General features: G+C 44.2%; 1 protein-coding gene across 2 annotated transcripts in view; it reads right to left on the minus strand.

Moving 5' to 3' along the window:
* The window catches only part of RASA3 (RAS p21 protein activator 3), a 264,785-nt gene that overhangs the window by 106,238 nt on the left and 143,576 nt on the right, over positions 1-14,971 (minus strand). For both annotated transcript variants that reach the window (XM_073350720.1, XM_073350711.1), the window contains exon 3: positions 14,250-14,353. In XM_073350720.1, coding sequence (XP_073206821.1) covers positions 14,250-14,353 — 104 coding nt within the window. The remainder of the gene's footprint in view (positions 1-14,249; positions 14,354-14,971) is intronic.

The raw sequence follows: 14,971 nt of genomic DNA on the forward strand, positions 1-14,971 counted from the left end.
CCCCTTAAGTCAAGCGGCCACTCTTCTCATTGTTCTGAACTCGCTGCAGGAATGCGGAAATGTCCTTTGAAAGCTCCGTTTATGACAGCTGGCTGCTTATTTGCTCCGGGACAAAGCAACCATTGCTGTGGAATGGGGTGGGGTGTGTGTGTGTGTGTGTGTGTGTGTGTATGTGTAAGAGAGAGGCGGGGGAGGGGGGTCTGCTGCTGTCTGAATTTACAAGACAGCATGCAGACATGCTTTCAGCCCCCCAAAAACCCACTCTCCCCCCACATACACAACACACTCCCTGTCACTCCACTCCACTCCACCCCACCCCCATTTGAAAAGCACGTTGCAGTCACTTGCATGCTGGGATAGCTGCCCATAATGCACCCCTCCCAATGCCGCTGCGGGTGCCGCAAATGTGGCCATGCCAGTGGGCTCGAAGCTGTCAGTGTGGACAGACTGCAGGGCGTTCCCTAAGGCGCTCTCCGAAGGCTGGTTTAACTCAAAGCGCTCTACATCTGCAAGCGTAGCCATGCCCTCAGAGTATAAAACAGAACAGAGTGGCCCCATGCTTTTCCTTTTCTCCTTCCTCCCACCCCCACCCAGACTGCAAGCAACAAGAATGCTCAGAAGACTGAAGACTCCAACAGAGGAAACTGGCCCAGGTTTATGAGACAAACCTGTATATTAAGGACTGTAAGATCCAGGGGGGGTGAAAATATTGCTTGATCTAAATACTGTCTAGTGTGATAATGGTTAAGGTTTAGACTGTGTGTTTATATTTTCTTTTCGTTTGGTAACCACTCTGACATTTTGCTTATCACTTATAATCACTTAAAAAACTATCTTTTGTAATCAGTAAACTTGCTTTAGTGTTTATCTTTACCAGTAAATTTTCCTGAACTGTTGGGCAAATCTGCTCAGGTTTACAAAGGCTTGTGTATCTCCACTTTCCATTGATGAAGCGGTGAACCAATTAATAAACTTGCATTGCTCAAGAAAGGTCTTGAGCAGTGCAAGACAGTATAGTCTTGAGGTACAGTGCTGGGAGCTGGGGGGATTCGGCTGGTGTCTCTCTCTGTGTGATTCATGAGTGGCTCTGGGAGCATTCGTGCAATCTAGCTGGGTGTGGGGCTCCACATGCTGTTGTGCTAAGTGATAACAGCACCTGGAGGGGTTTGCTGCTTATCACTAGCAGAGCATTGTGAGAGACAGCCTAGGCTGGACATATAAGGGGGCACAGTGGTCTCACAGGCCTAGGCTGCACCCCCAAGGATGCCGGCACAGGAACATCTTGAACTGAATAGTATACCTGCATGCAATAACTTCCAGGATCCACCTAGCTGATGTTATTAATTCCCATTTGTGGTAAAATTCGCACAAGTGATTCCCAAACTGAGGGTAAACAATGTCCAACTGGGCTGGTTTGTAACTCTAAAGCCTTATGTTACATCTGAGGCCTTGTAGGAATCACAGATGATGAAGTTGTGGCATTCTTCCCCTTATTATGAGGCTTACAAGGCTTCTTCCTCTGCTGTTGATGTTGAGAGGCATGAGACTGAGGCTGAGGATAATAATTCCTCCTCTGTTATCAGTGAAGAATCGACATAGAAGACATATATTGTCTTTGATATCTAAAATTAGAAGCTAGATATGATCTCCTATTCATAGTAAAGAAGCCCACAGATCTAGTTGTAGATATCACATTTTTCATCTTTTCTAGCATTTCATCTATCTGTACACTAAATAGGACGTTTCAAAAGGAAGGTCTTCAATCCTCATTTTCATCTCATGAGGCAGGCCTACTGATTTGAGCCATGCATGCCTTCTTAAAATGATAGCTGAAGCTACTGCTCTAGTCAAAGCATCTGAAAAGTCAAATACTGCTCTCCATTTGTATTTAGCAACATTCTAGCCTTCCGTGAGTAGAGCATTTGCTAATCTCTTAAACTCCTCATGTAAAGTATGATGAACAACATTTTCCCCCACAGAGGGTACTGGTATCTTGCCATGACAGACTCATAATTTGAAATATGCATGGCTACAGTGGTAGAAGAACTTTTCCTGCCAGTGACATTTAGTCTTTTCCCTGCATCAGATGGGGTGGACTGTAGTTGAGCACTGTTAGATCTCCGCAAAGCCACTTCTACACCCAATGAATTGGGAGTCAGGTAGGTGTGGAACATGGCCAAACTGTCCTAAGGTAATTGGGACAACTTGTCAGCCTTCTTTGATAAAGGTGGAAGATGGAGGATCGTTCCAGATTGTCTTTGCTGGTGGGCACAACCCTTCCAATAAGGAAAGTGTAACTTTGGTCTAGTTGAGATGTCCCCTAACTGGGGTGAGCCTCCCTATACAGGTGCAGAGGAACATTCAAGGGGGGCCTGGCGGGGCCTAGGCCAGCCCCAACAGGGGGTGGAGAGGGAGCACCGGCCAGCCCCACTCCACACCCAACTCTGCTCTGGCCCTGCCCCCAGCCTCAGCCCCTGACCGTGGCACTGTGCCCAGCCCCATCCCCAGCCTCTGCTTCCCCACCATGGCCTGGCCCCACACCCGGCCTCAGCTCCTGGATGTGGCTCTGGTTTCCAGCCCCAGCCTTAGCCCCCTTACCCAGTCTGCATCCCCCAACGCCCCAGCAGCCGCAGCTCCAGTTCCAGGGGGGTGGGGGTGGGCATAGACAGAGGTAAGGGGATGTATGACCCTGAAAATTTTGGGGACCACTGGTCTAGTAGCTGCTCCCAGTATATCAAAAATGGGATGGTGTGATTCCTCAATTGAAAATTAGGGAATATCCAATGTATTCGCCATAGACTCCACTAACTCATGGAATGGCATCACATCTTCTCAAGATGACAAGGCTAACTTGTCCCCTACATTCTGGGGATGTCATTCCTCCAGAGTCTGGATCTGACTCCCTGAACTCCATTAATTCTTCCTCTTCTGATAAAAATTCCCACCCTGCTGTAGGAGATTTAGCAGGACTTCTAGGTTCTTTTGTATCCAGTAATTGTACATCCTGTCTGAACTGAATCAGAGAAAACCTATTCCCATACATAGGGAATAAGAAGGTAAGGTGCCAGAAAAAAACAGTGTAGCCATCAAACCCAAGGTGTTATTTGCCAGTCAGGCCAGAAACCCATATTTGGATTAGATTTATTTTTATATATATATAAAAATCTATATATAAATCTTTTATAATTATATATATAAAAGATTTAATATATATAATTTTTATATATATAAAAATAAATCTTTTCCCAAACAGATCTGAGGTATAAGGGTATCTTTGTTCATAATACCTCTAATCAGAGGAAGAATATGGATCGCAAAACGGTTCTGCAAAAGGTAATTCTTGGTTCAGACAGAACTGGAGACAGTAATACCCTTGCTGAACAAAGGAAATTGGAGAAAAATTCCTCCCCAGAGAATTCAAAGACGTTTTACGTGGTGGCAGGAGAGGAGAAATTCTGAATTCCTCTACATGCTCTCTCCTTGCTGGAGAAAAACATATCTGAGTCTGCTGTCATACAAGCTCTTCTTGTTCCATCAATATAGCTGACTTGATCTCTGCCCGAACAGAGGATGGAGCCAATCTGCTGTGGTGCCACACTATTACCAGCCTCTGGTGCCTCAGTACTCCCTCATTTCACCAGTTTCTCAAGCCTAAATTTTGGAATCGGCTCATCTGGATCTGAGTGTGTCATATCTAAGAAAGAATGTCTCCTCACCTTTCCATGAAGGTAGATATCACTTCTCAGCTCCTCAAACATACATTGTTTAGAAGGGCTTTCTCCTGCAGATTGGCTCTTCTAAAAGAGGTGAACATCACTGAGGACTGAAAACTCATACGTCTCTGGCCAGTCAAGTCTTTATTAAAAGGACTGGCACTAAACATAGAAGGCTGACACCTTCAAAGGGTTTCTTTTTCTGATCTTTAACTCTAGGTTTTTCAGCATTAGTGGTTGAGTGGCAGACTCATCCAGTGCCAGTGCAGATCTGTGGGCTCTTCTGGAACCATATCCTTTCCTGGTTCCAGATGGTTTTGACGACTGGTCCTTGTAACAGAATTGCTTGAAGCCTATTCTGTCTGTCTTTGCTCTTGTTGTAAAAGTAGAGCTTTTTGAACACTTGGAAGGCAAGGGTCCTTTCCCTAAACGTGCCAGGCATCTAGCATGCATATCCAACGCAGGGAATGCACTGGACAAGAAACGTCTTTTGGAAAAGGGTTTCTTCTTTAGTTCCATCCAAGTAACTAACTATATTACCAATCACTAAAACAGTAACTAACAACATTTAAATACTTACCAACTAAGATCTAAATCTAATCACGCACCCACAAGCTCCACACAAACTGTTCACCTGGTTCCAGTTAGAAGGAACTGAGGCAGCTGGAGCACCATGCCCCTTTTATATCCTCACCTTGGAACTCTTCACTTTCATTGCAGGGAGGAGGGGCATGAGTGCTCCAACAGCTACTGCTAGCTAGAATTCTACCTTTCAGGCTCCACCAGTTGGAGCATCCCATGAGTGGGAATATGTAGAGGACACTCAAAGGAGAATGGGTATTTACAATTTCCTTACACAGGTATTAAGACAGTGATACTGCTCTCTTTCTGCCACTGTGCCCAGACGTATCTGGTTTACTTATTACTGCTGAGATGCACTAGTCTCAATGGTTTTTCCAAGTGTAACCCCCCAAATCCTTTTCCTTTTTGAAGAGTTGGATGACAATTGTTTCCTATATTACATACATCCTGATTTGTCGTCTTTGCTTTACCACTCTCACCCAAATTCCTTGAGGAGTGTATGTGTGATTGAAGTAGGAGAGAAAAAAAGCTTATTTTATTTTAAAGGGAAGAAAAGCTATTCTGGTTTCTCTCACACAAAAAATAAACCCTAATGAGAACAGAATCAGTTTCATTTGCAATAGTATCTTTCCTACTCAAAGTATCTCAACATGCTTTAAAAACAATAGGTTATACCAGGGTAACATCCCTCAAGCCAAAGCAGGGATACACAATGTCCAAGGACAGTTTGACATAACCAGCTTATTTTCATAGTAAACTGTTTGCATTTACACACACATTACATATATGTAAAAATAGAAACATTTCATGTTTCAGACCAATCAAGCCTTGCATTTCTGTCTTTATTACATGTTGCATTCCACCTGGCATCCAAGATACATCCAAGGCACAGCTGTTCACAGCTTTATCATCAATTTAGCTTAGAAGATCCTGAATGACTTAGCAAGTTAGCGTCAGGAAAATGCAGACGTAATAATGAAACATGAAAACTCACAAATGTGTTTATCATTATGACCCTTTCATCCGCCAGTGCCAAAAATATACTGCATTGTTGCTCTAAAATTTATCTACTGCATAAGTGTTTATCTTCTGGGTTTGTTTTTGTTCACAGATGTCTTATAAATAGGAAGAAAACATCTGACTTATTTTGTTTTTGCTGGCTCAAGACTTCATCTCTGCTACACAATGTGTAAGTTACACTTCTACCTTTGATGCCGGAGAATTCACCGTCACAACAGGCCAAGGTAGAAATATAAATATTTCAAATTTGAATTAAAAAACAAAACAAACAAACAAAAACACCTAGTCAAAGCTCTAGAACCTTGACAACCTAGGCATTTATATCCTGTGGGATTAGGTGCCTCCTGGGGAGGGTTGTTCTACATAGAGACTTCTCTCTGGACCATGCCTAGGTCCCAAATACAGCCTTTTGGTCTCCCTTCTCTTGCTCATGGCTCGACAGCCTCAGCTTCTTCTCACTACTGTCAGTGCACACACACTCCCACCCCTATTCCAGCCTTTACCTCTCCTTTTAGTCAGTGCTTTCTCATGCCTCAGTGTTACCACTCCAGCTCATCTGGCTCCACAAGCTCCCCTTTGCTCAGTATCTGGTCCCAACTTCTTCCAGGCCTTTGCTCATGCCACCAATGACACTCAATCCTCTGTCGTTCCCATGTCAGGGGTCTCCATATGTGCAGGTCTCACTTCATCTGGACTCTTAGTCCCTACTGCCCCATTCACTTATTGAGAGAGAAATAAGGGGTGTCCTCTTCCCTCCAGTGAAACCGATGGGTATATTTCAGGCCAACCATGAAAATCACATTTTTGTTAGGAAACTTTGGACACTAAAATATAGTTCAAATATTGCTTGCAGAGGTTGTGAACTTGACTGTCTGTTTCCTGTCTGATGGGATAGATTTGACATCTTTTTGATTTGGGGTTTTGGAGAGGGCTAAGTGCGTGCATCCCAGAATTCTGAGAGGGTAGGGGTTTTTAGGTAGTATGCTGTCAGAGTTCCTTCTGAATAATTAATATTTGATGGGGCTTTTATTTACTGTAATATTAATTATCAAGGTTCTAGAGCTTTGACTAGGTGTCTTTTTTTTTTAATTCAAATTTGAAATATTTATATTTCTACCTTGGCCTGTTGTGACAGTGAATTCTCCGGCATCAAAGGTAGAAGTGTAACTTACACATTGTGTAGCAGAGATGAAGTCTTGAGCCAGCAAAAACAAAACAAGTCAGATATTTTCTTCCTATTTATAAGACATCTGTGAACAAAAACAAACCCAGAAGGATAAATACCTATGCAGTAGATAAATTTTAGAGCAACAATGCAGTACATTTTGGGCACTGGCAGATGAAAGGGTCACCCCCTCCTGCACCCCAACCCCAATTTCATGAGCATTCATGGCCCGCCATACAATTTCCAAACCCAGATGTGGCCCTCGAGCCAAAAAGTTTGCCCACCCCTGCTTTAAATTGACTTCAATAGACTTTGGATCAAGCCCATAAAGTTACAGCTGCATTTCTATGAACAAATCCTATTCCCAAGAAAATTACTGCCTATTTATTTAGTGAATCCAGCTCCTCCCTCTTCTACTCTCCAGCCCTTGTCTTAGCTTTGCCAGAGTTAGTCTGACCAGGATAACTCTCCTTTCCAGGACCCTCAAGACTGTAGTCCTTATTAGGAAGAATTCCTTTCTTCAGATGAAGAATCAGCAAGATCAGATTAGAAAGGGAAGGACCACCTCCTTACTACCACACAAGAGAGTCTCTCCATCAGAGGAGCATGGGTTTTTCTCCAATTTCTAAAAGAAGGCTCCAAAGCTTAAAGAAGTTTCAAAAAGTTTAAATTTCAGTTTCATAATTTCTTCTTTTTTATTCAAATCAAGAGATTTCCCTACTTTCTGCCCTAAATCCTGACATTTGAGAAGTGGCAGAGTGTACAGCAATTAAGATTTTACACTAATGAGTCTTTTAAGTTGAAATGCCTTCTATTAGAGGTTCCATAAATGGAGTTGTATATGTCCAAAACCACCTTGATGGATTAAAAAATTAGTTCAGGGAGCTTTGAGAATATTATTTGTATTGCAGTAAGTGCCTGGAGACTCCAGCCAACACCACGGTCCCACTGTGGTAGGTGCTGTACACAAAAATAGGAAGAGCTAGTTCTTGCTCCAAAGAGCTTAAAATCTGAGATGATGAGAAAAAGAGTTGGAGAAATGATGTATTATCCCCATTTTATAGACTGGAAACTGAGGTAGAGAGAGATTGAGTGACTTGCCCAAGGTCACATAAGTCTGCCAGAGTTGGGTACTGAAACCAGATCTCCTGAGTTCTACCTCAGTGCCTTAACCAACAAATTTATCCTTCCTCCTTTACACGATTTCCAATATCCCAGTGCAATATCCCACTCCTCTTGAGAAACAGCCATCTCGCCGGAAGAGAAAGCTGAAGTTGCCACCAGAAAGCTCTGCAGGACAGTAGTGTGGTCTTCCTTACACTCTTTCATGAAGCACTGTAGATTGATTCTTTGTTCTACTCATGTTGCTTTAGGTATCAGAGTGCTGAGGCAATTGTAGCAGTTTCAGTCATACAGTTCATTGTGTCTCCCATCCATTCGATATGTTATTTACCTAATCTTCTGTGACTGCTGTTCAGATTTTATCCATTTTGAGCAGGAGTACAAGGGTGCAGAAACATGAACTTTACCTGACTGGATGTCTGCACGCTTTCACTCCAGTTTGAAATGAAACACACAAAGATAATGCTGCCCTTCGCCTTAAAAAAAGAGATAGCAGGAGAAACCCTAAAGTGAAGAATAGTAGGCATCCTGATTTGTCTACAGCTCTCAACCTATTTACCATTGTGGGCCACATACCCAGCTCTCTCTGTGTTATGTGGACCCATTCACACAATATATATGCTACCTGTATGGTCCTAAGGATGTCACGTGGGCCGCAGCTGTGTGCTGATTGGGCCATAAGCGGCCTGTGGGACCACTGGTCTAGAGAGGAAAGCTCTCTAATCTTTACTAGATAAATGTTAGAGTTCAGTTTACTAACTGAAAAGTTTCTTAACTCTGAACATATATTAAAAGTTTTAAAAAGTATATCGGAACAAGTAGCACAGTAAAGCTTTGGAAATGACAGAAGTTCAAGGCAGGACAGAAGACTCCAAACAATCCTTCAAATGGTTTGACTTCTAATGCCAACAATCAGTGGCTCAGGGGAACATATGCCCCTCTGTTTTAGATTGTAGTATCTGTACAAAGATTTACCATTATCAGATAAAATCCCTATTTTAAGTAAACCTGCCTTTGTATCTCAATGCAGTGGAGTCACTAAATAAATAGGCAGTAATTTTCTTGGGAATAGGATTTGTTCATAGAAATGCAGCTATTACTTTATGGGCTTGATCCAAAGTCTATTGAAGTCAAATTTAAGGAAGGGGTGGGCAAACTTTTTGGCCCGAGGGCCACATCTGGGTATGGAAATTGTATGGCGGGCCATGAATGCTCACGGAATTGGGGTTGGGGTACAGGAGGGGGTGAGGGCTCTGGCTGGAGGTGTGGGCTCTGGGGTGGGGCAGGGGATGGGGATGTGGGATTTGGGGTGTAGGAGGGTGCTCCAGGCTGGGACTGAGGGGTTCGGAGGGTGGGAGGGGGATCAGGGTTGGGGGCTGCGGGCTCTGTGGGGGAGCCAGAAATGAGGAGTTCAGGGCGCAGGTGGGGGCTCTGGACTGGGGCAGGACGGGTGAGGGCTTCGGATGGGAGTGCAGGCGGGTGCTCCGGGCTGGGACTGAGGTGTTCGGAGGATCAGGGAGCAGTCTCTGGGTGGCGCTTACCTTAAGCAGCTCCTGGAAGCAGCCCCCCTCCGGCTCCTACATGGCAGTGTGGCCAGGAGGCTCTGCACGCTGCCTTGTCCACAGGTGTCGCAGTTCCCTGCCAATGGGAGCTGCGGGGGCAGTGCCTGTGGACGGGGAAGTGCGTGGAGCCCCGTGGCTGCCCCTAAACATAGGAGTTGGAGGTGGGACATGCCACTGCTTCTGGGAGCTGTGGCACGCGTGAGCAGAGCGGACCCAACCCCGCTCACTGCCAGGAGCACGGGAGCAGGCAAGCCCCAGACCCCACTCCCCAGCGGGAGCTCGAGGGCCGGATTAAATCAGCTGACAGGCCGGATGTGGCCCGCGGGCCAGAGTTTGCCCACCTCTGATTTAAAGACTTCACCTGGTTTCAGCAGACTCTGGATCAGGCCCTAGAAGAATTAGCATAGTATAAAGTACCCAAGAGGAAACTAAATACAGGTTTAGTCAAAATTTCACACCCACAGAACAGACTTCGAAGCTATGGTTCCCACATCTTTCACCCAAGTATGTTCTTTCATAGTTAGTACTTTCTATTAATACGTGGTTTAAAAAAAAAAAAAAAGCTGCATGTTGCACCTACAATTCAGCTTTGAGCTATAAAGGGAACCATAACTCAGATCCCTAGCTTGTTTGTACGTAAAAATCAGTGGATAAAAGTGATTTTTTCAAAAATTTAAAAAAAATAAATTTTTCTTTTTAAAAATAAACCTATTTAAAATTTAATTTAAATTATAACAACTATGTTAAGGCATAAATAAATATTTCATAGATTATATTAAGTTTAATTTCAACGATTTAAGTGGTACACGTTTTCTGCTAAAGTTTTCAAAGAAGTCAAACCACTGAATGGTGGACGTCACTAACTAAGCACCTAGACCAGAGTTTGTTGAAATGCTAAACCAGCTTTTGACGTCAGTAGCCTCTTCTGCAGGTGTAGTGACAACATTTTCTTCATTTCAGTTTACTCAGCTAATTCTGTTCAATGACTAATTCATTCAAAGTTAAGAAACTGACTGGCAGTTGAAAAAGCAGGGAAGCTTGAATATAAACTAGCTGTGAAAGATAAATCCCTACAGCTCTAAAATCTTGAGGGACATGGTGACCAGAAACAATCAGTTCGGTTCATATTAATTCAACTATCTAAAAAACTTCAGTTAGCTTATGAAAATACGTTTTTCATTTAAAACTATTTCTCTTAAGTAGCCAGCCTATTTAAGCTAGTTTTATGTAATTAATAAAAAAAATCTGTTGTGTATTTTTATTGCATTTCCATCCAAACAGAGCTTGACACCAAGTCATGAGTAAATAAGAAATGCATCATTTACCATTTATTAACATAATAAAAAATGTAAAGATTAAGAATCTGAACAAATGTATGTTAAGCTATGTAAGCACTTAAATAAATACGTATATAGTGTGTCCTATTAGCAAAAAATACCAAATTTAGTGTAAAGGCTATATTTAGTTACAAGTCAACATATTTTAATAGTTACTAATCAATGAGAATCAACCTTTTCTTTATGAAAGTACAACCGCAAAACAAGGTTCAAATCAATTATTTAAATCCATGTTTCCTGCTTGCTGACTTAAATCATGATTAAACGCAGTGATTTAATTTGCTTTGATTTAAAATCAATGCACCTTGTGTAAAGTATCAAATAAAAACTGCAGAGTTTTGAGGTCTTTTTCCCTTTTTTTTTATTATAAGAATTCAGTGACTGTATGCTGAAATAACTATACTGAGAAGAAGTGTGTTGATCGCTAGATAGATTCACTCTATATGCACTAAGCATGACTGTATACTGCATTTGTACAGCATATATTCACTTTTTTTGTAACTATTTCTCCACACTCCCCTCCAGCCCCCACAAACTTAGCAAAGCACGTATTCCTCATTGTGAACTACAGATTTACTAAGCTGGAACATTGTTGTTTACAATAAAGATAATGTATGATTTTGTCAAACTGTTGAAAAAATAATCCATCTAAAACTTTAAAATAAAAAATAACATTGCAAGGATAATGAAAAATGTCTGTGCTCCTAAAAGAGTGGTTTTCAACCAGAGGCCCACAGACTGTCGAAGGGATCTGTGAAAGGTTGTCGTTACAGTGGTTTTCAGCCTGTGGTCTGCAGACCCCTGGGAGTCCAAAGACTATGTCTAAGATTTCCCAAAAGGGTCCGCACTTCCATTTGAAATTTTTAGGCATCCACAAATAAAAAAGTTTGAAAAAAAACCCTGTCCTAAAACAAATACATTTTGACATTTATATGACCGATTAAAAGGGTTTTAAATCTCCTCCCCGCTCCTCAACATCATCATGAAGGCTTGAGGAAGCTCCTTATCCTTCTAACTGATTGTCTAGATGGTCAGTTAGCACTCAGCCAGCCAGGCTGTAAACCTACAGCACACTAACCTCCAGGGCTGCCAACTGTCTAATCACACAAACCCAAACACACATGCTGCCCTGCCCCTTCCCTGAGGCCCAGCCCCGCTCACTCCATTCCCCCCTCCCTCCAACACTCACTCTCCCCCACCCTCACTCACTTTCACCAGGCTAGGGCAGGCTGTTGTGTTGCGGGGAGGGGTGCAGGCTCTGGGCTGGGGTTGAGGGGCTCGGAGTATGGGAGGGGGCTCCGTGCTGAGCCTGGGGCAGAGGGTTTGGGTGCAGGAGGGGGCTCTGGGAAAGAGTTTGAGTGCAGAAAGGGGCTCAGGGCTGGGGCAAGGGGTTGGGGTGCTGGGGCGAGTGAGGGTTGAGGGTTCTGGGAGGGAGTTTGGATGTAAGAGGGGGCTCAGGGCTGGGGCAGGGGGTTGGGGCAAGGGAGGAGGTAAGGGGTGTGGGCTCCAGCTGGGCAGTGTTTACCTCAGGCAGCTCCCGGTCGGTGGTGCAGCGGGGCTAAGGCAGGCTCCCTGCCTGCCCTGGCCCCACTCCACTCCCAGAAGTGGCTGGCATGTCCCTGCGGGCCAGGGGTGGTGGAGCTCCGTGTACAGCCCCTGCCTGCAGGCACCGCTCCCGCAGCTCCCACCGGCTGCAGTTCCCGGCCAATAGGAGCTGTGGAGTCAGTGTTTGAGTTGTTGGCAGAGTGCAGAGTCCCTTGCCCCCCAGGGACGTGCCAGCCACTTCTGGGAGCAGCACAGAGCCAGGGCAGGTAGGGAGCCTGCCTTAGCCCCACTGCACTGCCAGACTTTTAGCCGCCTAAAATCTCCCGGTTTGGCTTCAGTAGCCTCCGTGAAATAGAGCCCGATTCCAGGAGACTCCGGAACCGTACTAACCCCCGAAGTACTCACTTGTCATGTGGATCCTGCTGCCACACAGTAACAGTGCACTTTGACTATACTTGTTTGAAACAGGAGAAAATCAAAGAACTCTATGGAACTCTATGGTGCATCCGATGAAGTGAGCTGTAGCTCACGAAAGCTCATGCTCAAATAAATTGTTTCTAAGGTGCCACAAGTACTCCTTTTCTTTTTGCGAATACAGACTAACACGGCTGTCACTCTGAAACCTGTCTATGGAACTGTTAGTGAATGGCAGCAGGGTCCATGCAGCCACTTAGTGCATGGCAGATTAAATCAGGTACAGAACGCCCCAGTTTGCTTTGCACTAAGTGACCATATAGACAAGCCCTGAAGCAGATAAATGAAGTGCTACTGAGTTTACTGCACGTCGGGCTTTCAAACAGGATCCTACAAGCAGAGGTCTTGTCTACTTTGCATGGACACTGAAAAATCTCATGGGACTTTGCACAAGTAAGGGTTTGCCTTGATGTTCTGGGTGAAATTTCTCCTTCCCCTACCACTCTTATACTAGATGACCCATTAGCTATTGCCCCCTACTCCAAAGGTGGTAGTATTTTAGTGATGCTACATGCAGATAGTTTTTAAAGTATTTGGGGATCTTTTTGAGATTACAGGCCTGTGACGGCAGCACTCACCTTGAGTGCCTCCTTGAGATTGGGTATGGTACTGTAATCTTTTCCCTCCTCCTGCGCCCCCCCCCCCCCCGTAATGCATCCAATGAAGTGAGCTGTAGCTCATGAAAGGTTATGCTCAAATAAATCTGTTAGTCTCTAAGGTAACACAAGTACTCCTTTTCTCTTCGTGAATACAGACTAACACGGCTGCTACTCTGAAACTTGACCTCACTAGGTGGGTCTTCAGTGGCTCAGTCCTCTGGCCAAGACACACAGTCAAAATGGATGAACCCCTTCCAGAGCAGGGAAAGTCAAACAAACTGTCTGCCCTCACCAGGGTCTTCAGCCCCATCGCTAGCCCTTTAGAAGCCAGAATGAAGGGTGGGATTTAAAGAATCTTGTCCCCTTCTTGGAACTTAGACCACTTTGCTAGTGGCCAGTGGGGGAACGCAGAGTCACCCGTTCCAACTTCCTTGCATACAGCAGCCATGTACTGCTTCCTTTAATTAGTTACTGCTGCATTCCCTGGGCCTCTTCCCTCCTGCTCCCTTTACCTTCACCTGTTACCTTAGGGTTAAACTTGTCATGTCCTCTCACTCCCAGCTCTAGTAAATGCAGCCAGTTGAGCTCCTTTGGCCAGAGAAGAGCACCCTTTCTTGACCCTCTGGTCCCAGCCAGGAACTGACCAGCTAAAGCCCTGCAGCTGCTTTTATCTGAGCCTGCTGGGCTCTGACTGGCTGCTTCTACAAGGCCTCTCTAGGCAGGCTGGGAGGACCCATCTCTGCTGCTCCTTCCTGTGGCGGGGTGTAGCAAGAACCCAGCCCCTCCAGCAGGGATCCACAAAAGGCCACGTACATCCCATCACAAAGTCCTACATAAAATCAAGTGATTATAAATTATGTTGCTAACATTAATAATAATGCTGTAATACTTACTGTATATTTTGATTAAACTAATAATCTGCATTCCCCATCAACTTATTTGTATTTCCTAGCATATAATATATAGGAGACAACTTTTTTCTTTTGTGGTGTGTTTTTTTTAAATCACAATCACTATCATTAATGCCCATTCTAAGACCTGAATTCATATAGCTGCTTATAGTTTGATGAACATGGAAAATCCTGAACAATTACAACTACAATGAAAATAGGCATTTTATAAACACATACCTATGATGGAATCCCTTCGGAAAACATCTCTATCAAAAATGTAAAATGACAGGTGACGAAAACTCCGAGGAATTTCACAGTAAAAGTCTTCTCCATAGAAGGGGCTGGGGAAATAAGAAGAGTTAGTATTGGTATCTCAAAGTAGCAAGTTTGTTTTTACTTCATACCCTGAATGTTGACTACACTTGCCTTTGTTAGGCTGCAACTGTGTGTATGCACTAAGCTACATCTCCAGGCACTATATCACTTTGATTTATTCCATTATATATTAAATACCCATGAAACAAAATTTTCCAGTGCATGACAAGGAACAGATATTTATTATTTGTACTGCAATAGCACCTAATGGCTGTAATCAAGGACCAGTGCCCCATTTAGTAGGTACACAATGACAAGATGGTTCCTGCCACAAAGAGTTTGCAATCTAAGTACAGTAAAAGCTGTTTTATCTGGCATGTTGGAGGAATGGGGGGTGCCGATAATTGAAAAATGCCAGTTAACTAAGTGGGAGAGAGTTTGGGTGTGGGAGGGGGCTTGGGGCGCAGGAGGGGGTGCAGGTTCCGGGGGGTGCTTACCTCGGGCAGCGCCCCGCAAGCCGTGACCTGTCCCAGCTGCTCCTAGGCGAAGGCGTGGCAGGTGGCTCTGAACGCTGCCTCCACAAATTCCATTGGCCAGGAAAAATAGCCAATGGGAGCTGCAGGGGTGGCATCTGTGGGCAGAGG

Source organism: Lepidochelys kempii, chromosome 1, assembly GCF_965140265.1.
Source record: "Lepidochelys kempii isolate rLepKem1 chromosome 1, rLepKem1.hap2, whole genome shotgun sequence".
Lineage (NCBI taxonomy): Eukaryota > Metazoa > Chordata > Testudines > Cheloniidae > Lepidochelys > Lepidochelys kempii.